Here is a 26786-nt window from a genome sequence, read left to right as displayed (position 1 = left end):
TGGATTTGTTATATGAATAGCAAATGTTTTCCTTTAGCTCAGTTTGCTCTTCTTAGATTCATTACTTTGGAGAAGACCCATTTGTTGCAGTGGATTTTTCCTCCTCTCCCTCCAGAGTCAGTGGCTTAAGGATTGTGGCTCTAGAACTCATTAAAATCATTGGGGGGGGGGAGAAATCTATTGCAGACTTGCAGAAATAAAGATGAAAGGGGCAGTAATTAAAGTTGTACCTTACATTGGATTTCCAATTTGCATGCAATTACCTGACATACTGGTGACAACACTAATATATATCAAGAGAAATCTAGCAGCATGGATTCTAGTGTGAATAAGCTCTGCCTGGTTTTCTTTCCCCCCTACAGGCAGGGGGATTCAGGTGCAGCAGTCAAAATTCAAAGGAGTTGTTAGTGCAAAATTGGGGTTTTTTTTTTTTAAATGCACAAATGAACCCAGATCCTTTCCTTTCAGCTGTCAGAAACAACAGAGAACTAGGAGTTGTGGTGATGCAGAACCAGAAACTACCCACATAATGCACTCCAGGAAAGCTGTGACGGTATACTGAATTTATTTCCCCCTTTTCACATCATCCCTGGATCAGGAAAATCAGAGATGAATGTTCGAAAACTGTGGGCTAGGGCTGTGCAACAAATCGCCATATCGTTGAATATCGGTATTGAAATAACATTGTGATAAGTGTTTCAACAAGGCAGTATACTAGATCAGTGGACCCGATACTTTGCATATACAGTGGTAGCTCGGGTTGCGGACACAATCCATTCCGGGGTGCCGTTCGCACCCCGAAAAGTCCACAACTGAGCGGCAATATCGTGCATGCGTTTAAGCGCAATATCACGCTTCTGCACATGTGCAACCTGCTCAGAATGCTTCTGCGCATGCGCAGTCTGTGCGGAGCGTTTTTGCGCTTGTGGTCGCAGCGAAACCTGGAAGTAAACACTTTCAGGGTTGCCGCGTTCGTAACCTGTGCCGTTCGCAACCCGCAGCGAACGCAACACAAGGTACAACAGTATTTTGCCTTATGTTGCCTTATGCTGAATGGGAGGTTGGGTACTGTGTGAGAATTATGGGGGCGGGGGGGCGTTGTCGCGGATTGCTCCATGGCGTTGTAGCAGAGAAGTGCAAAAGCCACAGGTTCTTTAGTGCAGTATTCTTTTAATGTGAGCTATATACATACAGACAGTTCATACAAAGACAAGTAGGACTCACTCTCGCTCTCTCTGACTCCACTCTACACCACCACGCCCTGCTTAACAGGTTCCCCTTTAATACAAGACAACAGCCAATCATCTGTTGGCCCACTTTTGCTGAGTCACTCTGACACAGTAAGATTGCAGGTCTATTGCATCAACTTCCTTTACTTTACATGAAAGTTCAAGCCTGCAGACTTACTGAGCTACACAACACTCTATATATCCCGACAGGCGTTTCGGTAAGCAGTGCAAGCAAATGCATGTCTACTCGCAAGCAAGCCCTACTGAATTCAATGAGGCTTACTCCCAGGAAAGTAGAAGTAAGTTTAGTTGAACTCAGAGAGTCAGTGTGGTGTAGTGGTTAAGAGCGGCAGACTCGTTATCTGGGGAACCGGGTTCGCGTCTCCACTCCTCCACATGCAGCTGCTGGGTGACCTTGGGCTAGTCACACTTCTCTGAAGTCTCTCAGCCCCACTCACCTCACAGAGTGTTTGTTGTGGGGGAGGAAGGGAAAGGAGAATGTTAGCCGCTTTGAGACTCCTTCGGGTAGTGAAAAGCGGGATATCAAATCCAAACTCTTCTTCTTCTTCTTCTTATGCATGTGCACATTCCATTTAGACCTTTCAGTGGCGAAGCAGATGCAACTTGACTAGTAGATCACTTAAACTACTCTTAAATTAGTTGAAAATATATTAAATATATTATATGGAAGTGCATTTAATATTTTTTATTAAATTTACTACTTCCTTACATTTTAAGGCCCTCCACCACCACAGGGAGCCTCATCGAGGCCCTCGGCTGCTGTGGGGAAGTGCAGCGCACCCTCTGCCACTGTGGGGAGGTATGGCAGGGCCCTCTGTTGCTGCAGGGAGGCCCAGCAAGGCCCTCTGCCACCGCCAATATGTATTGTGATATATCGAGATATCGTGATATTTAGCTGGTGAGATATAGTGATGTTGAGAGCCAGATATCGCCCAGCCCTACTGTGGGCTGCCAGTTGGATGGGAAGAATATAATGTGGACCGACTAAAGTAATGTGCAGCTTCAAATCCACATTAAACTCCTGTGTGGATGAACCCAAAGTCTCATATTGCATTGGCTCTGTTTGCTCCCAGATCCTCAGCAGAGACCACCAAAGGAAGCCCAGTGACTGTGCCCCTAAGGCAATATTTGTTGTTGTTGTTCAGTCGTTCAGTCGTGACCCCATGGACCAGAGCACGCCAGGCACGCCTATCCTTCACTGCCTCTCGCAGTTTGGCCAAACTCATGCTAGTAGCTTCGAGAACACTGTCCAACCATCTCATCCTCTGTCGTCCCCTTCTCCTTGTGCCCTCCATCTTTCCCAACATCAGGGTCTTTTCTAGGGAGTCTTCTCTTCTCATGAGGTGGCCAAAGGCAATATACAAGCCCCTAAAAATAACATACACATTTTCTCCCTTTGCTCGGGAAGACCTCAAGGGTGTGCTCTGGTTTTCTCTTTCCTAGTTGGTCTACTTCTCTCTATCTCTTTCCCATTCTCTATAAAAATAAAGCCACACTGCTCTTTGTCAGCACTGTTTTCATTGTAACAATTCAGTCTCATATATGTCCCTCTGGACTAGACCCTTCCTTCCTTCACCGCCTCCAAGATTTAGCCCTAAAGTTACTGGTCTGATTTATTAGTTTTGTAACAACCTGTGTATTCCTCAGTCTTTCTCTGGTTTGTAATAAATCATGCGTTTTGCTTATTCAAAGCTTTTGTCTATTGTCTAATGCAGGCATAGGCAAACACAGCCCTCCAGATGTTTTGGGACTACAATTCCCATCATCCCTGACCACTGGTCCTGTTAGCTAGGAATCATGGGAGTTGTAGTCCCAAAACATCTGGAGGGCCATATTTGCCTATGCCTGGTCTAATGGCTAGCCCTGTGGCTAAGTGCAGTTTGTCCTATGGCCTACTGTGACTTTCTGCTGAAGACCCACAACTACACATACATGCCTGTTGGGTCCATGCATGTGCAAGTATCTGAGGGTACAAGGACACACGGTAACGTTTGTGAATTATCGTAAACTTTGAAGCTATGAAATGTTTTCTCCCCTAGTACATTTTTGTACACTTTTATTTATCAAAACCTTTCTGTGCCAGAATAGCAATACCATTTTAATGCCATGGCCAAAAATTTAAGAGCTTCCCATCTCATGTATTAGAATAATTGGATGGCTGTCCAGCTACAGCAAGACAGGAAAGGCACACTAACACGTTTCCAGTGCTTTTTTCTGCGGGGAGGGGGGGGTGGGGTACGCAGGGGTACGCATACCCCTAAACATTTTGTGAATCTTTGTCCTTTTGTCCATTTACTTTATTTATTTTTCCCAATTTGAACTATAAAATGGTGATTTTCTTGAGTCAAAATGAGAGTACCCCTAAACATTATTAATTTTTTAAAGAAAAAAAGCACTGCATATTTCATTAACCAGTTTGATGGATAGGAGCTGCAGCCATGAAGACTGAAGGCAATTAGAAAGACACATTTCCCACATGCTCTGTTAAACAAATAATAACCACATTCTGGAACTTATCAGCCATTTCCCCAGTGCCTTGTTTTCTCTTGCACTTTCCCCGCTCCCCTGAGAAAAGTCATTTATGTACACCAGTGTGGTCCACCATTCCCCAAGAGAGACTTAATAGCATTTTTTTTTCTTGAATCGTTCATAGAGTAAGCAAGAAGTGTGGGGCAAAATTAATGAGAGTGCAATTCTTCTTCTTACTATTGTGGCTTCAGTTTCATTTCAAGCTTCCGTATGTTTGCTATGCAGAGAATAAGATTTTGCTGTTGCTGAAATGACTGCAGACGCCTGTCATTGTTCATACAACAATCTAACCATTGAATGCTACCATCCTGAGCAGATTTCCTAAGCAGTAAGTTTGCAGGACACTTGCCCCATTCCTTAAATCACAATTTGCTAGGACTACCAAGAACCAGATAAAACTGCTTGGCTGTGTGTCTGTGAGGAGTTTCTGAGCAGGTTAAAGGTAAACATTTCCCCCCTGATAAATCATCAGGCAGGGGCACCCAGAGCTTGCCGATATGACGTCATGCACCCCGTGGCCTCAGAACCTGACCTCTGGTGGCACCACAAGGCCTTGAATTTGACTTCCGATGCTTCGAGAGGCACCAGAAGTTGTGTCGGGGGCCATGGGGTCCCGATGCCGAGCACCCACAACACAAAGTTTTGTGGGTGCTCGGGCTCCCAAGGCCCCCTAGAGATAGCATCCCTGTCACCAGGTATTCCATTTCCTATGATGAGACACACCCCAGTACGTAGCTGCACAGTAGGCTTAAATACAGTATTACCTACCGCAAACCGTAAAGAACAGTTCCATCCGGATGTAGCCGAATCATTCGATTTTTCACAGTAACTCCATGAACAAAGGACTTCTTGTCATTCAGGAAGTATGTATCTGGTACCCAGAGATAGTCAGCCACTCTGTTATCTAACGTCAGATTCAAAGGTATTCCAGAGTATGATAGTCTTTTATCCCTCCAGGACTGCTGGAAATACATAGTGAGTGTGTAGTCCTGGGAACAAAGAAGAAAAGAAAAAGAAAAATAATAACTCAGTGTGTGTAAACTTTGCATAGTTTCGAATACTTTTTATGATCTGAAGAGCGCAATTATTGCCACTGTACAGTGAGATTCACTGAAAATAACAAACTGTGAGCGTCATGAATGCTGCTTCTGTTGGCCTGTTGATGCTAGCTTTCTTCTTACAAGTAGTACAGTGAACTATCTTGTGTCCACCTTCTCCATGAGGGACTTGCTTAAACTCCAAGATGTAACTGAGAGCATCCTGTACAAAGGTGCCACAGTGCCTTAAGCGTGTCCATACAGACTTTGCAAAACAGATCTTCATGTTCTTCAGCTTAAGGTCAAAGCTACACGGCAGGCTTGACGTCATTGTTTATCCAAATGTTACAGCCCCAGATCCCAACGCAGAGAATGTCAGTGGCACCTAGGTACCTTTGAATTCAACTAGATAGTTACGACACCATGACCAAGCTTCAATGAGACCTTTTTTTTTAAAAGGATGAGGTCCTAATATGGGTGCTAGTCAAAAGATGTGTGGTGTCAGTGGGTGCCATGGACTGACTGGTTGAGGGAGGAATGATGAGAGGCACCAGCAGGGAGGAAAGGCTCAGAGCCAGGGGATTGCTGGTGGAATGACCATGTGTGGTCAAAAGGAGAAGAGAGAGCAGACTGGGAAGAGGAAGTGTTGGAAGCTTAAGAAGTAACTGGGTTTAGTGATGAGATGCTAGAACAATACTCCTATTTTGATAAAAAGTGCCGTCGGTGTAGGGCTGCCATACATCCGTCGGAAATAGGGTCCAGGCTAAAAATGGCAACCTATGCCGGAAGTGTTGATATTTGTTGGTGAATTTCCTTAAAAACAGCTCAAAAACTTCATTTTTTTGGGGGGGGGGAAGATTTTGCAAAAATAACTCAACAACAGATTTTCACTTTTTGAAATAGGGCAACCCTATGTGGATGCTAGCATGAAATAGCTGCCATGGGTAGCAAAAAAAGGGGGGGGTTTTGCTGTTATTCTCTATCAGTGAGTACTGTCACTTCCACTACCCAAAGCCTTGGCTTTATGTATGTTGTTAATAAAAAAATCCCCAATAATGATGTATTTTTAAAATATCTCTAAGTGACATAAAATGTAAATACAGTTATGTTGGTCAATAGGAACCTGCCCCCAACATCCGGCAACTTCATATTTGGGCAATGCCAAAAATATCACAGAACTCAAAAAGCTTATGAAAAATTCCTCCCAGTAGCACCTTAGAGACCAACTAAGTTAGTTCTTGGTATGAGCTTTCGTGTGCACGCATGCACACGAAAGCTCATACCAAGAACTAAATTAGTTGGTCTCTAAGGTGCTACTGGGAGGAATTTTTTTGTTTTATTTTGTTTTGACTATGGCAGACCAACACGGCTACCTACCTATAACTCAAAAAGCTTGTCCGCTATTTTGTGAAATTTTTGGTCGCCCTAATAAACTTTGGATTTTGGAGTGAAAACTTGTTATGGTGTATTTATAATGGTTTTCATTCATAACCATTCATCGGTTCTGGAGGGGTTGTATGTATGTTAAGTTTATTAGGGTATCCTAATTTGGGTTATATAAATGGATGTGCTTAGTCGTCCAGCGGATAAACTGCACTTGTAGGCCCAGAGGAATCTGGATCTACAAGTGGTAAGGTCACTTATTACAGTGATGCTGGGCCTCCTTCCCTGGAAAGATGTCAACTAATGCAACCATGATGAGCTTTTTAATTGCTTGCAAGTGCACCAAACATGTGTGTTGCCGCCATATGGTGACTCTTCAGGTTTCCTCAGAAAAGGGACTTCAGTGCCAGCTCTTGCCGCCCTGACAAACCTCTCCGTCTCACTAGATGTTGTGTCTGCTCCACACCACCTTGCCTGGGGCAAGAAAAGCAACTGGGAACCAAAAGGCAAAGAAATGAGAACAGCTGGGCTCCTGTAAGGACTTTAATGAAAAATGCAGAGAGGATTTGAGAGCCAGTAGCACCCATTGCCATCAAACCCATTCTTATATGTAAGTAGATCCTGTTTACTTCATTAAGAGGTTACTTTGCTTCATATTTTACTTCATGATTGTGTTTTAGTTCAGGATTGCCTAATTCTTACGTCCCTACTTCCTAAAGCTGCCATTTCCAGTGCCTACGCAGTGTTTTAGGCGCAGATTTGTAGTGTACACAGCCTCTTCCGACATAGTCTTTGTCTCTACTGCAATCCTCTATTTCCACGGAGACATATAATTAATAAAGGTTGTGTCTTAAGAAGTCACCATTCACTTGAATTCGGTCCAGAAAAGAATTGTGAGCAGGAGGTAGCACATGGATCTAGTGTCCTGCTTAGGAATAGTTCCCGAAAAACCTTTATGAGTAACTAATTCTGACTGAATTTCTCATACTTGTAAACTGGAGCAACCTCTTCAAAGGCAACCATTGCAAACAAACTGCAAAATTTTGCACGGCAGCCTACAAAATTCATCAGCCGTTTTTACCTACTCGGTCTACATAGACCATTTATCTGTCCTTTAAATTACTAAGGACTCAGCTACATTGGCAAAGAAAAAGCGCTTTATGTATGTTGTTTATGCATTCTAACACTGTGACAACAGATGGTGCTGTGTAAATCTGTGTTTGCCAACCCAATTTATCATACAAAGTTTAAAACACGTTCAACTGAAACACTTCTTTGATGTGTCTAGATCCAGCCTAAGTCTTCAATTTTGCTTACTCACCTTTTAATTTTACTTTATTTTATCCATATCAGTATTACCATGTTTCCCCGAAAATAAGACACTGTCTTATGTTTATTTTTCCTCAAGAAGACACACTATGGCTTATTTTCAGGGGATGTCTTATTTTTATTTTATTTCACTGAGGAGACTTTTACTTTCACTTTCTACCGGTATGTCTCCCTCTATGCCTCAGTTTGCAGCACGCACAGAACGACCGGGACCTGACAGGGGGAGCCGACCTTGTTGATGGGGCTGCCCGCACCTCTCCGGTCACCTCCGAGCCCCCTTCCCACTGGAGGAGCCACCCTCCAGTTGCTGCCCGTCTTCTTAACCACTCCATGTTGGTACGCTGCATAGCCACACCTATCCAGGGCCATCTTAAGGGTGCTGCTGGCGGGGCTGGAGCTGTTGCTGGGAGGTGCTGCATCCAGCCTCACCTCTTCCTTGGCACCCTCCAGAACTGTGCCTATCACTATGTCTTATTTTCGGGGTATGGCTTATATTGCGCAAATGCTTGCTTAGAAATCCTGCTACGGCTTATTTTATGGGTATGTCTTATTTTCGGGAAAACACGGTAGTTGTATTAAGTAGAGTACACTTGTTTTTAATCGTATAATAAATTATAAACATACATAGGTACTGAATGGATTTTGCAACTCTGATGGGCTACTCTTCACCCGCTTTCCACATCTAAAATGAGTTCATGTGAGGCTGGCATAATCTTGCCAGATGGCATCGTATTGCCAGAGGCATCCCTTCAGGTTTTTTTTCAGACTAGTATTGATGTTCAGTGCCTCTGGCAACTGGAACACTGATGCAGCTGCTATTAAGATTTGCTCCCTCTGACAGAGGTGGCATAACCCCCAACATCTCGGGAGGGCAAATTGGGACCCACCCACCTACACCATGTCCTTGTCTGCCTGTCATCACTCCCTGCCACCTCCCATCTGCTCCCACTGCCTTACTTTCACCAGCACATGCCATGGCAATCTGAGACCCCCTTAGAGTGAGTGCGCTATGGCAACTGCATGGGGACATCCTGGGTGGGCATCTTAGCATCAACAGTGGGTCTCTCTGTCTCTCTGTCTCTCCCACTCCCTTTGCTGCCACGGCCTCTGCCTCCTCTTCTGCCATGGCTGCAGCCTCCACTTCCTCCTCCTCCGCTGTACTTCCAGCGCACCACTTCCAGAACCTGGTGCCTATGGAAGTGTGGTGGCAACTCCTGATCTATGACTGCTGTGGCGTCGGTGGCGGCGTTGGTGGCAGAGACTACAGCGGAGGAGGAGGAAGAAGCCAAAATGGGACATCTGGGATTGCCATCAGATGACGGCGTGGCTTCAGTAAATCTTGGATGTCCGGCTCAAAATGGGACATTTGCGTGGTATGGGGTGGGATGCCTGTGGCTTTCCAGAAGTTGCTGGACCACAACTCCAATCATCCCTGGCCACTGACCATGCTGCCTGCAGTTGATGGGAGCTGGAGTCCAACAATCTCTGGAGGGCCACAGGTTCCCTATCCCTGCCTACGATGTTGCTTTAGTTTCAGCCTTCTGCTATTGCAAGGGGTGGAGGCTGCTTAAGTGACATTTTTGATGATCTGTTGGCCATGGGATGATGCTAGTCTTATCCCCTACTTGTCTTGTCCTATTAATAAACCCTTTGCATGACACTGCGGTGCTATGAAGGGGCTGGTGGAGAGGACTACCAGGGCAGATGAATGAAAAGCTATGTCTGTTCCAGCTTTTAGGCTGGGCCCACAAGCCTGTGCAAAATAATGAATTGTGCCAGTCCTGGCATCCTTTCACCCTGTTATTATAAAGCCATTAACTGGAATGGCCTTAAATGAAAAGATGCATTTACATACACAAATAGCAGTGCAATTAGCACTGAAAACCATTTGTGGGGACTTGCTGCAATGCAGAAGTCAACCAAAAGTCCACATTCTTTATAAAATTGTGATGGATCAAAAAAATCTATTCATGCATCCGGCCTACCCAGGATGCTTGTTGTCTTGTCAAAATTTGCCTAATTTTTATTAGGAGTTTATTAGGAGCTGCCTGAAGTCTCTGATTAAAGCCAACAGCACAACCTCTGATATTTATTTATTTAGCTAGATTTATTTATCGCTTAATGAAATGAATGATCTCTAAGTAATAGTATTAAATATTCATTACAAATATTGATGGAAATAAGCACTTACAATAATGAATAGATAGTTAAAAACAAGTTCTTTAAAAAAGCAAAAGGCTGGAAAAATATGTATCCATAACAGATTCCTAGGGTCATTTTTCATAGAGTCTCTTAGGCTTCATATTAGATTCCATATCAAGGACATAGTCACCTTCCTGCTGGTAGAGTTCTAATATGCTACCAATCAAGTTGTTTTGATGTGTCTGGTGATTATTTTCTTCTCACTACGAGCTGACACCTTTGGCTAAGGAAGAATTTGTTGCCTCATTGGCAGAGCGATTCCACATGGAGAACTATGATGAAAGGAAGTTGAACAGTGTGAGGAGAAATGTTTCATCCGCCAAATCAAGCTATTGCTATTGGTCCTTTCTGGAGTTACAGCCTACTAAAAATTGTGCAGTTTTGCACACGTGTCGCTTAAATGCCATCAACGGCATGGGCAGGACTGCAGGTTGCATCTGAGAGATGAAATTGTAAGCAAAGTCAGCCTGTTCTGCATTTAGCCATGCTTGCCCTGCTCATGAACCACCAAACAAACATGACCCATTGTAAAATACTGCAAATATATTTCATAGAAGAATATCAGATTGTGTTACAGCAAACAAGCGTGGTTTAATTAAAGCAGGAATAGAAAACCTCTAGATCAGAGCTTTCCAAACTTTTCATGTTGGTGACACGCTTTTTAGTTATGCATCTTTTCGCGACACAGCAATTCAGTTTTGCTTCATTTTGGGACACAGTGATTCAGTTTTACTAGCAAACCGGAGGTTAAACCAGCCCCTTTCCAGCCATGGGAGAAGTGCGGGGAGCATTCGTGCGACACACCTACACACTGCAGCCAACACACTAACCTGTCATGACACACAGTTTGGAAAGTTCTGGTTTAGATAATGAGGGACATTAACTCTCAACAGCCCTAGCCAACATGGCCAGTGGCCTGGGATGGCAGTTAAGAGTCCTAGAAGATCTCCATAACATTCTAGAGAGAAGATATGCAAAAAATTATAGCTAACATCCTACTGGCCTCTTAAGTTCTTAAGAATTATCAGTAAGTATCAACATTCACAAATTTTATAACATTTATCACTGCATACATATTAACTGTGGATGGTGACTAAACTCGTGTTCTCTTTTAAAATACATTGGTAAAACTTGCCTGAATTTACGACAACAACTATTTTAAAAACCTGCATATTATACCAGTCTGCTCCTTTACATTCCATATAACATCAGACCAGAATAAACATTTTAGATCCTGTTTTGGAAAGGAAGGAATCATTGTCATAAAGTATATAAGGGGTCTGGATGAAAAATCTGTAGTTTGAACTAGAGTTCACCAGGTCCAATTGATAATGCTGTCAACGCTTCATTGTTCTTTGAAATCTGTCAGTGCTTGAAGATGAAACTAAGAGAACTTCAGAGGTTTCCCTCCTCCTCCCGAGAAAGGAATGCATTTTAATTAACTTTTGGCACCCAGAAATGACAAAGGAACAGATCCGATTTTCTTTAAAACCAATGATGAGAAAATCCTCCAACTTGTTTTCTATGACCTGGAAACTGGTGATTTCATTTGATGTGATCCAAAATCAGTATCCCTCTTTGAGTTTAAATGAAGATGCCATTCTGAGCTTGCCTCTCAACTCTAATTTGATATTCAATGCATAGCCATCCATCTTTTATGCTTTCATGCCAATGCCGTCTCATATCAAAGCCCTAGCAGATGAATTTCCACAAACACTTGAAAGCTAATTCTCTAACGCTTGACGTGTTCATTGGATTTTTCGATGCATAACAAGCTTAGCTTGGATATCAGTATTCACCTGTACCAATGCCTTTAGCCTTATGTCTGAGTGTCTCCTTTCTCCATAATAACTGAGCTGAGGCAAAGACGGAAAAGTAACAAAAATAAATAAATAAAATACACTGCATCAAAGCTTGTAAGTTTGCGCAGAAACATTTGCAGTGACAAATAACAGAACGTATCAAAGGCAATGTAATAATTTAGTTGCTGTTGCAAAACTGGGGCCTTTCAAAACCTTTCATTGCCATATAAAGAGTCAAAGATTCAAAGCAATCATAATAAACACTTCCTTGACAGCCCTTGCACTTTCGGAGTACAATGTAAGGCAGCCCATTATACATTCATCCTAAAGGAGCATGATCCAAAACTCATCAAAGTCAACCAAATTCTTTTCTACTACTTTTGTCAATTCGGAAGATTTTCAACCCTGCAATAACTTCCCATTCTTATAAAAGCAAAAGTGGTAACAAATGCTTAGAGAGTACTTTGCTCTTCGAAAGAGGAGAAAATGAATATGATTCACGACTAAGGGTCTTCCAGACCGGGGTGTGTGTGTGTGAATTTGCAAACTGGATGCTGGCAATGGAGGGTTTGTTTCTTTGTCTGTTTTCTGATTCCCCAGAAAGTGTGAATATGGATTACACGGGGGAAGCTATGTTGTGTGGATGGTGGAAGAAACAACCCTGATCAGCAGCTATTCTACAATAAACACCCCTCTGGAGGCACCCTTTGAGCTGAACCTCATTTTATTTCTTTACTTAAAAATATTTAATGCAAGCAAATGCCAGGGCAGTGTACAATGGGCACGAAAGAAACTTTCGGCTCCAAATACCAACACAACAAAACAGCAGCACATCAGCATTAGTGATGAATTAGCAAGACGAGAGGTGGCAACAGAACAACAATGCAGCCTAAACATAACTATTTAAAATGCCTGGACATTTTCACATCTAGAATAATGACCATGCCATGCAAACTTCTTATATATGCAAACTTCTTATATATAATTTTCTCTTGGTCAGCACATTTTGTGACCCACCAACTCCTCAGTCATCTATAACTGAATAGCCCAGCGGGTGCTCAGTTTTGCTGCTTGCCCTGGACTGCAGGAACAAGCAGTTGATAAGCAACTGACAAAGATAAACTACAGTTCCCAGGATTATTATTAATTTTTTTTCAGGGGTGGAGTCCTGTGATTTAAATGCATAGTGTGTATACAGCCCAAGACATCAGGTGCCCTGTGTTCATCATAACTGTAAAAGCTGCAACGAGTATTTAAAGAGAGAGAGAATGAGAGAGAAATAATTCTAATGTGCTCCCCCCACCGTTGTTGGTAAGTTACACAACAAGCACCCATTGTAGGATCACATGCCGTATTTCTAATAATAAACCAAATTCATAAAGTCTGACAGTGTCCTTCAGCAAAACTGCGCTAAGTTGTTATAACGTCCATTATTATCCGGTTGCTATGGCAACTGTGTTTCTAAGACAACTTTCCAACCCCACTGGGAAGTTATGGAGATAAGGCTGGTGTTGATAACATGACATTAATGACATGCTAGGTATTAGGTAAGCTCTGCTTATAATCTCAATGAGAATAGAAAATGGGAGACAAAGTGTATGCAAAATTATTTCTTTTATTGCACTAAGTAGGTCACGGTCTCACAAACAGCAGATGAAGTGGTACGTTGTAACACTTCAGACTGCTTATTGATGGGGACTGATATGATTGGATACTCATATTTAAAAAAAAACATCCACATACAGGGGCGTAACGTGGGTTGCTGGTGTCCGGGTCGGAGCAAGTATTGTACCCCCCTGGTGGACTTTGCAGCAGTCAGTCCCTTCACTGGCCAGCATCTAATCAAGGGAGTCTCTCCTTGCAAAGTAGTCCAAAACTGTCACTCTGACAAATTTTTGTTACAGCGTATTTTGTAATTAAAAACCAAAGTGTTCCTATGTCCATGCTGTAACATACAGTGAAGGAGTAGAAGTTGAACTTATAACCTTGCTCAGTGAAAGGAACAGGGGAAGGGTGCCATTTTATTCTGGGAGAATTTCTACCTGCTGAAATATAATGCCTACCACTTTGCTGACTCCTTCACAGTTTATTCAACAGGAGGAAATCTAAGAGTACTGTGAAATATTGACTCACCTTGTCACTACTAATGATACAATAGACAAAGATAAAATAGCAACTCTACTCATAAGTGTGGGGGCTTGCACTAACAATTCAATGAGAACTTTGCTACATCCCTCAAAATCTTGAACTTTTGAAGAGTTGTCAATGACATGTGTTATGAAACTTAAATGTACCTCACAATTGAGAAGGTTTAGAGACAAAGTAGTAGAGTTTGTGCCAGAACTGACCAAGCTTTCTTAGAATTGTCATTATGGTGCAGTTATGGTACAACAGACATACTAGTATGTGGAAGTTCTTCTGGGAAAAAATGGCAGAGAATACTGTAGTTTGAATGACAGATAATCTCTGATCCTACTTTAAAACTGGGCTGTTGAATTAGGAAATAAACATGCATAGAATTTAAAGACACTACTGTGGAGAAGAAGAATAGTAGGCTCACGTGGTGATTATATATTTGACTGCAAATAAGGTTTTGCAAGCCTGACGATTAACTCAATCCCCTAACTGGTTCTTTTCGCTGTCTTAGCAGAAGCACACCTTTGAATACAACTCATTCTTATCAACAGCTTATACTGGCTCTTGATTCCTAGTAATATGTTGCCATCAACACAAACAGAATATTGTTGCCTGCCACCCCAATCTTTGAGCGGTGCGAGATTCAAGAGGTTTCTGGTGCTTACCCAGGGTTCGTGTTTTCTTTGGAATGAAGAACAGCAAAGATTGTGGTGTCTTTATAATATATGGTTTATTTAAACCTAGATACAACCTGAGCCTACGATGGAGGGGTTCGTGTTTTCTTTGGAATGAAGAACAGCAAAGATTGTGGTGTCTTTATAATATATGGTTTATTTACACCTATATACAACCTGAGCCTACGATGGAGGGGTTCAAAGCATTAACACCCCAAGAGGGTCTTGCTTGCCCCATAGCCAGAGCCTTGGATTCCCAGCCTGTTGCTTCCAGATTCTAGCTCAGATTGCACCACTCACATCTTATGCTTATTAAACATATGTGCTCGCAGATTTTGGCATGCTGCCTCTCTCTCTCTCTCTCTCTCTCTATATATATATATATATAACCATAAAAATGATGTGCATGGAGGTGGGGGAAGATAGGAAATGATGGGATAGGAGAGCAGGAAAAAATGGCCAACAATCCTAGCAGCCTTCATGGGAGTGTTTGGGTGAGGAAGAGGTGGTTGGAGAGGAAGAGGAGGAAGAGTAGGAACCACATTTGTCCTACCACCGGTATGTGCAGCGATCTAAAAAATGGTTTTTCAATGGTTTTCTATGGGTCATTCTGGCGTACCCAATTTTGCTTATACATGCAGTGGCCAGGAACACAACCCCTGCTATCAGCTGGGGCTGACGAGGACTGTAGGTTTCACATCCTTATTTTAGGCTATGATTTGCACCGGCTTTACACTATTTTTGTGTTACCACTTTAAACGGAATATATCATGTGGGAATCATCTGTGATTCTTGACTATCTTTGCAGAGAAAAATTATTCTAGTTGAGCTTGCCTATCACTTTCCATACATCAGGGTTGCGGGGTGTACTGCCTGTACTTTTTTGTTTATCCTTTAAAATAATAATAATAATAATAATAATAATAATAATAATAATAATAATAATAAAAAATTTATACCCCGGCCATTTGGCTGAGTTTCCCCAGCCACTCTGGGCGGCTTCCAACAAAATATTAAAATACAATAGTCCTTCAGATATTAAAAGCTTCCCTAAAGAGGGCTGCCTTCAGATGTCTTCTAAAAGTCTGGTAGTTGTTTCTTTCCTTTGACATCTGGTACCGATCTGGTACCAGGCCCTCTGCCTGGTTCCCTGTAACTTTGCTTCTCACAGTGAGGGAACCGCCAGAAGGCCCTCGGTGCTGGATCTCAGTGTCTGGGCAAAACGATGGGGGGTGGAGACGCTCCTTCAGGTATACTGAACCGAGGCTGTTTAGGGCTTTAAAGGTCAGCACCAACACTTTAAATTGTGCTCGGTTTGGTTTAAAAGCCACTATTATTTAGCTAGAAGTGTCTGATCTGTTCACATGCTAATCAGAGTTGTTAATCATTCCCTTTTCAGCAGGCCAGGGAAATGGCATGTTCATGCCACTGTATACAGTGATAATTAATTTCCCATACATTTTCTGCTGTTCAGACTGAGTGATAGTGAGGCCATCCTAAAGCTATTTATTTCAAACCTTTGATTGAAATCTTTATGGACAGCTCTTAGCAAAGAGCAGAGTTCAGTGATAAATGGTTGCTCAAACATCTACCATGGCACAGCATACCGGCAAGAAGATTACATAATGCTTTAGTAAATGTCTTGTTTTGTGGCATGGCATGTAGCTATTCCTTTTACGGCTCTTCAAAGAGCCAAGTTGCATGGTCAAAAGTACTGTGTTGATGCACTGTACAATTTCCAACTACAGGTGAAGGGCCAATGTTCTGAGCTGCCACATCACCACCACCATCAACAACAAGCAACTAATATATTTTATTTGTTGAATTTATATTCCACCCTTCCTTTGTGTGTCAGAGAGAAGACTAAGCTAGAAAATGCAGAAGCTAGAAGTGAGTCAGATGCAACAACTTGGAGCTAATCAGAACCTAAAACTGCAGATAAAACTATGTGCATGCCAGCAATATTGCAGGCTTGTTCACAGCAGGTTTTCCCAGAGAAAGCAGTGGGACAAACAGAAAAACCCTCAGACCTGTGCCTAGAAAGCATGGGCAATTGGAAAACCTCCTCAACCTGTGCTTTCTAGGCATGGAACAAGCAAAAGTGTGGACGAACCCTGAGTCTTGAACAAGAAACTTCTGGGGTCTGAAGCTGGAACCTTTCTCTTTTATTCTTATTTCATCCCCTAACACGCACAGTTCCTTCCTTCCTTCCTTCCTTCCTTCCTTCCTTCCTTCCTTCCTTCCTTCCTTCCTTCCTTTGTAATTGCCACAGCAACTTTCACAAAGCCACACATACTATGAAAATGTATAGCATTTAGAAGGTACTGAGCACTAGGATAAATGAGCATCTTCAGCCTACTAATAAGCACCTGTGGCGCTGTGGTCTAAACCACTGAGCCTCTTCGGCTTGCCGATCAGAAGGTTGGCGGTTCGAATCCCCACAATGGAGTGAGCTCCCATTGCTCTGTCCCAGCTCCTGCCAACCTAGCAGTTCGAAAGTATGCCAGTGCAAATAGATAAATAGGTACCACGGCCACGGGAAGGTAAATGGCGTTTCCGTGCACTCTGGTTTCCGTCACGGTGTTCTGTTGCGCCAGAAGCGGTTTAGTCATGCTGGCCACATGACATGGAAAGCTGTTTGTGGACAAACGCCGGCTCCCTCGGCCTGAAAGTGAGATGAGCGCCGCAACCCCATAGTCGCCTTTGCCTGGACTTAACCATCCAGGGGTCCTTTACCTGGGAGTTGGAATAAGTCATGTAAATGTGAAGAAACTGGAGAGCAAAAAAGTGGCAAATCCAATATGTGGATCTAAATATAAAATCTAGGGTATGCATCTATTTAGCTTGAATATTCCAGATGGCTTAAATATTTTCTTTTTAAAAACCCAGTAAACTGATTTTAGGGTTTTAAAAACATATCCTAAGATATTTTATTCCCAGGATGCTGTAGGTTCTCATCCACAACACACACACACACTATTGCTGGTTGTTTTTTTTTTATATTAGAAATGTTGTCCAGATTAGAAATAACTTCCTGGCATTAACATATAGTACAATACTATAGCCCAGGGATGGGTAATCTGTGGGCCTCCAAATGTTGTTGGACTCCAACTCTCATCAGCCCCAACCAGAAAAGCCAGATGTTGCTGAAGCACACAACATCTGGAGGGTCTCAGATTAGCCACCATTGGTCTAGGTGCTAGTTTTCTTGGAGGACCGCTTTGAGGAGTGCTGTGTCAGCACAGGTGGTGACCATTTTGTGTGGGGGTTCTGTTCCTGTCCCCCATGCGCATCAATAGAACTTGCATAGGTGTGCCCCTCTCTGTTCTGCCCCATTCTGCCGTATTCTGCCCCACTTTGCCCTCGTTCTGTTCTGCTCTGCCCCAGTTCCTTCCTTCATTCCGCCCCTGCTCTGCTGCCTTCTGGGTCCAAAGGGCATCGGTGATTGCGCGTTGATTGGACGCACCTAAAATGGTCACTGCCCGAACCTCAATATTTATCTTCTGAAGTTTCCTGACAACACATCCTGCTGCCACATACACCACTGTCTCCGTGTTGCTTGTTATTTCAAGGCTGGCAAATGGAGGGATGAAGGGAGAGGAGGAACATGAGCAGCTGGTATCCCTAGGTTAAATTGCTGATCCCTAGTATACTTAAATCACACTTCTTGGATCGGCATAGTGCACTATAAATGACACCTACATATTTGTGGAGATTTTCTTTCACAGGATAATAGCAAGACCATCTCTCTCACCCTAACCCTACCTGCGTTCTAAGATGTGCATGCTACTCTGGCAGACTGGAGCCTCTCAGGTTGTCTGCCTTTCTCTTTCTGTTCAGGTTAATAATAATAATAATAATAATAATAATAATAATAATAATAATAATATCTTTATTTTTGTCATCCACAAGCCACAGCAAAGGAATAAAATACAGATATATCTAGATGGTTGGCTATACAAAATGCATTCTGAAAGTTTACAACTATACAAATAAAAGAGTTAATAACTGTCCTTGACCACAAGTGAAACATATGAACTAGTGGGCTTTCTTTACTAGGCATTAAACAGGTTAGTTGGATGGCAGATGTAATTCTAATTGCCCCAGCTAAAAATGTTGCTGTGTTTGCTGTCACCGGTAATCTTGGTCTTCAAGAAGGAAGGACACTGTGGCAATGGATGAACAACCTGGTATGGATGATAGAAGAGGGGTAATAATCTCGTTACAAAGATCTTTATAAAGAGAGCAAACTAGGAGTACACGCGCTTGTTGTTGTTGTTCAGTTGTTCAGTCGTGTCCGACTCTTCGTGACCTATCCTTCACTGCCTCTCACAGTTTGGCCAAACTCATGTTAGTACCGGTAGCTTCGAGAACACTGTCCAACCATCTCATCCTCTGTCGTCCCCTTCTCCTTGTGCCCTCCATCTTTCCCAACATCAGGGTCTTTTCTAGGGAGTCTTCTCTTCTCATGAGGTGGCCAAAGTACTGGAGCCTCAACTTCAGGATCTGTCCTTCTAGTGAGCACTCAGGGCTGATTTCTTTGAGAATGGATAGGTTTGATCTTCTTGCAGTCCATGGGACTCTCAAGAGTCTCCTCCAGCACGCGCTACAGATTCAATACTGCCATATCCGCATGGACATTCGTTTTTCAAGTGGAATTTGATGGAAGCCACCCTCGAGTACTGCCGACGGCAGCATGTTCAATCTTGGATAGGTAAAGGCACGTCTGTATTTTAAAACTATTAAGTTTTGCAGATAGGTTGTAGATGTGTGGAGGAAACTAGGTGTGTGTGTGTGGGGGGGGGAATGTACCAAGGACAAAATTTTCTTATGGTGGCTGAATTATTCTGTTGCTCAATGTTGTATAGGCGTTACCTAATTAAATTCTCTGCTTTATCAAAACCCGAAGTTAATAACTGTTGGGGTAATAAACCAGAGGAGTAGAGCTTTTGATTAACAGTTTTGGTCCAAGCACTCTGGTGATGGTCTTGCAATATTAAGGGCAATAGACTGGTGGGGGTGAAATTCAGACAAAGCTAATAAGAAAATGTCCTGCACGAAATTTGTATTTCAACTGAAGGAAGGTTGGCCTCCAAGTGCAATGAAGCGTTTGGAACACAAGATGGCACTGAGAAAATTAGCCTTAAGAGCCTGGAATGAACAATTTCTAAAGTCAAGGTGAGCAATAGGCCAAATCTGTGCCCCATATAGTAGCCGGGCCAGGGGTTTAGCTTTGAACACTTCTAGTGCTGAGGGTATGTGGCTACCGCCTTTTGTGTGGAAAAACCGTGATAAGATTTTGCCACTTTGAGATGCATTTTCCTTTACATAATTCAGATGTGCTACCCAGGACCCTGTTGACCGAAAGTCAAGTCCAAGATATTTAATGACTTTGACTTGTTCAATTGTCTCAGTATCCATTTGCCACCCATAGGCCCTATTGTTTCTTGAGAACACCATGACTTTGGTTTTATTGTAATTCACAGCTAGTTGTTCTTTTTGGCAGCATCCTGTGAATGCCCTCATCAATGACCATGTCATTTGCATATTGTGGCCAATTTGGGAGCATGAAACTCTGTCAGGTTAAAAACATGGCAGGTGCATAAACAAGAGTTCACTATAGTTATTACCTTTTTTAGCCATACAAATTGTGGGGAAAACTAGGCCATTTATCACATTATTGAAGCAAAAGTGCCAAGTGGCTTACTGCGAACAAATACAATTATAGGTATCTCATAAGGACTAAAGCACAAGGAAGGTCTGTGTTAGTGAGTTTGTTAGGGCTTTTATATAGTCTCCTTTAGGCAATAAAAGAGTTACTGTCAATTGACTGCAGTCTTTGGCTTTAATTAAGCAACAAGTTTGTTATGTCTCTGTTGGAGATTCATTCTCCGTGTGCAGTCATGGGTTTGTTGTCTATCACATGACTGGGTATGTGTTTTGATTCCACAGGAATGGGATGTGACGAAGACAGGATGTTTGTCTTACTGTGTTCCCTGAAGTGGGACTATTGTCCTTTGTTCTTTCTCTTTGCTGTCTGATGCTAGAGAGAGAGGGAGCCATGTTGAAGTGCTCCGTGTATATTTATATGTAAATAAAGAAGATTAGCCTAAATGCTGAGTTGCTGAGCTCTGTCACGCAAGCTGAGCAAACTCTGTGGATCCGTAAGTGTGCTGATGTCTTCTGGCATCAGTCGCTGTGATGTTCGGGATGAAGAATGCTTGAGAAGCTCCCGAACGATCGCCCAGGAGGGAGGGAACATGCCAGTCGGGCATGTGTCTCTACCAGGGTTCTACTTGTGCGTAGGACATCTCCTGATAGTCTGCAACAGGCTTATGAATCTACCTTCAGTTCCTTGAATTGTTCACACAGGTCTGAAAAACAGAACTGTTTGCATACTTTCCAATACTTATCTGATGAAAATAGGGACATTCTATTCAATAAATAATAATAATAATAATAATAATAATAATAATAATAATAATATACCCAACCCATCTGACTGGGTTGGCCCAGCTGCTCTGGGCAGCCTCCAACATATATAAAAACATAATAAAACAGTGAACATTAGAAAAAAAAACCTTCCCTATAAAGGGTTGCCTCAGATGGATTGGGGATCTGATAACTCCATACCCTCCAACATCTTCAATGAAAATAGGGACGTCCTAAGGAAAAGCGGGACATTCTAGGATCAAATCAGAAACCTGGACGGCTTCTGGAAATCCGGGACGGTCCCTGGAAAATAGGGACACTTAGAGGGTCCTGTGTGTGGTCTTTCTGGAAAAAATACGAAAGAGACATTGCACACACTTTTGTAAATCAAGAAAATCTTTAATAATAATAATAAAAAAGAGGACCAAGTCAGTTAAGATGCTCAAGGAAGCTAATTCCAGAAAGAAGCTTTCATGTCCTGTTTAATAATACACTGCCAAGAGAATGATTTCTGTGTAAATTGTCAAGTGCTCATCTGGGCCAGAGAACAGTGCACCACTCTTAATAATTCAAAAGGCTCCACCCTACAAGAAGGAATGTACAGGATACAAAGGGATGACATGCAAAGCTCAGCAGGACAGGCGGAGCCTGGCTAAGTGCCTAAGAAAGAGTTACCCACATTTCAGCCATGGATAACAAAGAGTTTTAGGGTTGATTGGATGATCAGCCTGTAGGAAGTGACTTAGCATTGCCACCTCTTTATCATTTGTTTGTGTTGGCTGTATTTTGGAAGCTGTGTCCCATTTATTACAAGTAGAAAGCACACATGGGGCAATTGATTCCGTGCACTCTGGTGTTCCGTTGTGCCAGAAGTGGTTTAGTCATGCTGGCCACATGACCTGGAAAGCTGTCTGCGGACAAACGCTGGCTCCCTCGGCCTGAAAGCTAGATGAGCACCGCAACCCCATAGTCACCCTCGACTGGACTTAACTGTCCAGGGGGTCCTTTACCTTTACCTTTTTACCTTAATTGCACTTTGCAGGTAGATCTAATACTATTTTTTCTAGAAAAAAGAGGTCTCACCATGAATGCCTCCCTCATTCTCTTAGAATGGCAATGATACCCACCTGGGAACCCACCTCAGAGGTGGCAGAACTGAGTTCCGTCGAGTTCCAGCTGGAAAAAAAGCCCTGCGTAGATTTATCCAAATACTGTTTTCTCACAGTGAAATGTGCCTAAAGTAGGATTTTATGAACAGAGTTATTACACGTCAGGTTGCTTTCAGAAGTTCAAGAAACGGGATCACGGCAAATAGATGCACAATGAGCCTAGTCACAAGGTGGGGATTTTCACCCCAGAGTCACATCCTAATAAGAAAACAGTTATACGAACCCATTCTCATGCTACTCACATTCCCAGTCCTGGTGTGAAAGGCAGCAGCTGAGGGCCAATCTCCATAGTTTATGTTAATCACTTTTACCCAGCTGTGCTGTAATTTGAAACCTCTGGAGCTGAGTTCTCTCCCCCCATCCTTAATGCCTTCTGCTGAAGAGGGTACTCTAGCATTACCAACAGTATGATGCAACAGACGGATTATTATAAATATAGTATGCAAATATACACAAACTCTCACCTGCGTATGCGCTAAGTCCAAATTGCTTCTCATTCTATCTACCGCTAGCAGATAGAGGGTGGCTGGCAGCTCCTGCTGTAATATGCATTATGCAGCAGGCAGATTATTTTCTGTTAGTTATGAGAATGGGAACAACCTGCTGGGAACTTCTGCTCTGATTTTTGTAGGTAATGAGCAGTTCGCTGAGAAATGTGTCTCCACTTGCCTTCCTTCCACATTCACATTTGCAGGGACCTAACTTTACATGGACAAATGGAAGCCTAGATACAGTGGTGTAGCATGTGAGGGGCCACAGGGGCAGTTGTCCCGGGCAAAAAATAGTTAGAGGTGCAAAATTTCAACACCTGCTGCTGCTGCTGCTGCTGTGCACTTCCATTGCTGGGATCTGTTGAAAAAGGCTTTTCCATGCGAACCAGCAAGTGACCTCTCCAGACGATATCCAGCATCTCCAGGCAGGACTGATAGATACCCATGCCTGAAATCTTGGAGAACCGTTGCCAGTCGGATGGACTAATGGTCTGGCTGACTTAGCGTAAGGCAGCTTCCTATGTTACTATATCTAGGCAGTGGTGTAGCATGGGTTGCCAGAACCTGGGGCCGCACAAAGGGGTGGGTGGGAGGGAAATGGATGGAGTATGCATGTGCATCACAACTACAGATTTAAGAAAAGAAGAGTCGTTCCGTTGTCTGGAGAGGTCACTTCCTGCATTGCAAAGCAGCTACTTTACCACTGTGCTGCAGCCCTTCTGCATACCACCTCTACTGCTTCCCTGATAAAGCAAGGGGACTGAACCATGAGAAACAGAAAATGAGACATATCTTACTGAGCTGAACTGGACAAGATCAGTCATATTTGGTATTTGCATCTTATTGCTTACTTACTCCTGATACCTGCCCTGACATCAGCCATAGCAGCTATGAAACTCTGCTGGGTTCGAGCAGATTTTAGGAGCATATAGCAAGTCCCAGCAAATAAATAAATAAATAAATAAATAAATAAATAAATAAATAAAATAATAAAATAATAAAATAATAAAATAAAATACAGCTACCTAAACACTGAATGGGAATCCTTAAAAGAAGGGAAGACAACCAATGATGCTAAATTAATCCAGAAACTGAGAAATTATTTGTGAGCAGACTTTGATTTTTCACGAATGGATTCACGATTGGGAAAAGGCTTTAATAATGTATTCAGTGACCAATTTCAGCCCATGGGATAGTCACAAACACTTTGAGATATGTCGTGAGCTCCATGGCCATTTCAGTCATATAGTATTATTTCAGTTTCCTAGATGAAAGCCTGAAAATTATACAAAGACGAGGAACTTTCTGTCTTCACGGGTGGATTGATTTTGTGGGATTTATGGTCACATGAACTTCCCTGCTCTGCTGTCTTGAAAGGAAATTCAGTGGAAGGAATCGAGATTTACAGTACTGTACACTACACAGGCCTATTCAGTTGCAAGTCCCATTGTGTTCAATGAGACATACTCCAAGGTAGGTGGGTACAGGATTGCAGCCTGCACTCTGGTATCGATTTATCTGAGAATACGCCTCAATGGAATTTTCTTGGTAGACATATACTGGTATATATAGGACTGTGCTGTTATTCTGGTGGTTTATCTGTGCGAGTTGGGTGGGTTGTTTATTGATAAGGAAAATACAGAATATCGAGTGATGATGAATGGATGATGTAAACTTGGTTTGTGTGTGAGAAGAGCAGAAGCAGTTCTGGGAACAGTTACAGGTGGGTAGCCGTGTTGGTCTGCCATAGTCAAAACAAAATCGAAAATTCTTTCTAGTAGCACCTTAGAGACCAACTGAGTTTGTTCCTGGTATGAGCTTTCGTGTGCATGCACACTTCTTCTGTTTCAGTGTATCTGAAGAAGTGTGCATGCACACGAAAGCTCATACCAGGAACAAACTCAGTTGGTCTCTAAGGTGCTACTAGAAAGAGTTCTGGGAACAGAGAGACGTGGGAACTGCAGTCTTAGAATGAGAGACAGAGCGAGGGAAGCTGAGAAGGTGAGCAGAAGGCAAAAAAAAAAGCACTTTGGTACTCTACTGCAGTGTTTTTCAACCACTGTTCCGCGGCACACTAGTGTGCCGCGAGATGTTGCCTGGTGTGCCGTGGGAAAAATTAAAAAATTACTTTATATATAGTCAATATATAAAGAGTTAATTTTTTTAACATCTTCTAATGGTGGTGTGCCTCGTGATTTTTTTTCATGAAACAAGTGTGCCTTTGCCCAAAAAAGGTTGAAAAACACTGCTCTACTGCACTGCCTCTCTCTCTCAAGATCTGACGGGGTCCTATGCTCAACTTGTGCGTTTGTAAATAAACATGAAATATTACAAAACTCTGCAAGTCTCCCAATTACGCCTCCTTCCAAAGGAAACGAAACCTGGGGAAGCATTGCCTCAGGAACTTCTCGCCATCTGGGGGAATGCTTAACAATATATCAATAATGGAAATGATGCAGTTTACTTTAGGTGAAGGATGGAAGAAATGCCAAAGCCAAATTATCTATGCCTTCTCATTCGGGGGAGCCAGCTATTTTGGGCTCCGTTCGCTGGGACTGTCTCTTGAGGCGGCCCTAGCTGAAATGAATGAGAATTCATCATGCTTTTGTGACTCTAACGCTAATTTCCGTACCACTTGTTGAAGAACAGTTCCCAGTGGAATGCATCCTTCCTTAGTAAGTGATTTCCGCTTACCATGCTGCCTTTGTTAAATATTTAATACCAAATCTGAACAGTGATTAGCAGGCTCATAAAGCACATGTTTAGGATATGTCAAATCCTGCTACAGAGGCAGTTGTGTATCATGGGACATATCTTCCAATGAGCTTTATTTATTTTTAAATCCATCTTAAAAACAGTAAGTCCCCTGATGTCTCTTTTCAACATTTTAAAGGAATCCATAGCCATTAAGGTTCGTATACTGAGCAGATACAAATGTTCTAAGCGGAAACAAGCAAAAGCAAAGTGACTCATATTTTAAAGCTAAAAACCCTGTTCTGATAAGATTGCATATTTTTTTAAATAACATTTCATCCTTTTCGATCCCTCCCTTTCTAGAGGGCCCTAAGGCAACTGTGGCGCATCTGCAAAGAAGCATGGAAGCAGTGTCTGAGAACAGCAGGCGCAGAGCATTAAATATTCCCATCGATTTTTAAATGTATATTTATTGTTTCTTTTATTTCTTATTCGTTCTTGTTATTTCTTAATGCATTTTGTATTGTATTCTGTGGAACTGAACACCTGGAGGGTACCTGGAATTCAAATCGTAATATCATAAAATACAATATAAGAAATAAAAGAAGCAATAAATATACAACCAAAAATCACATTGCATCTTGCACAGTGCATTACAATTGTTAAAGAGGCAGAGAAATCATTAAATGGTCTGCCAAGACTTTCAGAGGTCTAGGGGGGGGGGAGTGTGGGGACTACTGGTGTATAGTTTAAAGCAGGAATGGGGAACTTTTTTCAGCTAGTGGGCAGTTCCTAACCTCCCCCATGGGCCACTTTGTCAGGTGGGTGGGTCTGCCCACTGTCAATCACTTAATGCCATTATGACATCAGATGAGTTCAAAGGGGCTGGCTGCCAGCACTGACCAGCTGATTGGTGCTAACAGTGAGCCTCACATTATTTATTTGCAGGTGCTGTTTGAATCCAAACCCTGCCTGCAAAGGGACATTTTTCCTCTGCAGATTGGCAAAGCTGCATACAAAGCTGGAAAAATGTCCCTCTGCAGCCGCGGCTTGAATCCAGGGATGGGAACACGTGACTCTCCAGATTTTGTTCAACTACAGTTCTTAACACCATTGACCATGCTGATGGGAATAAGAGTCCTGCAACCCCTCAAGGCTCACATCTCCCTGCTCCCCATTGTTGTAGACTGTGTGTGTGTGTGTGTGTGTGTGTGTGTGTACAAGACACATGGTCCCAATGCAGCATTGTGCATGCAAACTTTTCAGCCACTGATTTTGTGAACCAGCCCAGACTTACACAATTTGGACACATGTGTGAAAATTATGTATACAGGTCTTGCAGGGAAAGTGGAGATGAGCTAAAACCCCCCATGTGATGTATCTTAAAAATTGTACAGATTCATACTCTCCTCTTGCTCTTCTAACTATGGTGGGCGGGCTTAACCTTTGGCCCCTCAGATGTTTCTGGGCACTTCCATCATCCCTGAGCATTGGCTATGGCAACTACGGCTGATGGGAGTTAGTCCACCAAAAAAAGGGAGAGCAGAGCTTAGCCACTCCTAAGCCAATGAGAGGGGGACTAGGCAGGTATGATCCTAGCAAGCGATTTAATTTGGACTGAACCGCAAGAAGCCCCACCAATCTGAAGTCAATAGACA

At 42.7% G+C, this 26786-nt stretch overlaps 1 protein-coding gene across 1 annotated transcript in view; it reads right to left on the bottom strand.

The window, feature by feature from the left end:
* GABRB1 (gamma-aminobutyric acid type A receptor subunit beta1) overlaps nucleotides 1-26786 on the bottom strand; it is a 74931-nt gene that overhangs the window by 24717 nt on the left and 23428 nt on the right. The window contains exon 4 of the mRNA XM_033160935.1: nucleotides 4548-4768. Within this exon, the coding sequence (XP_033016826.1) occupies nucleotides 4548-4768 (221 nt within the window). The remainder of the gene's footprint in view (nucleotides 1-4547; nucleotides 4769-26786) is intronic.

The sequence above is a fragment of the Lacerta agilis genome, chromosome 9 (assembly GCF_009819535.1).
Source record: "Lacerta agilis isolate rLacAgi1 chromosome 9, rLacAgi1.pri, whole genome shotgun sequence".
Lineage (NCBI taxonomy): Eukaryota > Metazoa > Chordata > Lepidosauria > Squamata > Lacertidae > Lacerta > Lacerta agilis.
The sequence above is the reverse complement of the archived record's forward strand: the minus strand, read 5'-3'. Positions and strand labels throughout refer to the sequence as shown.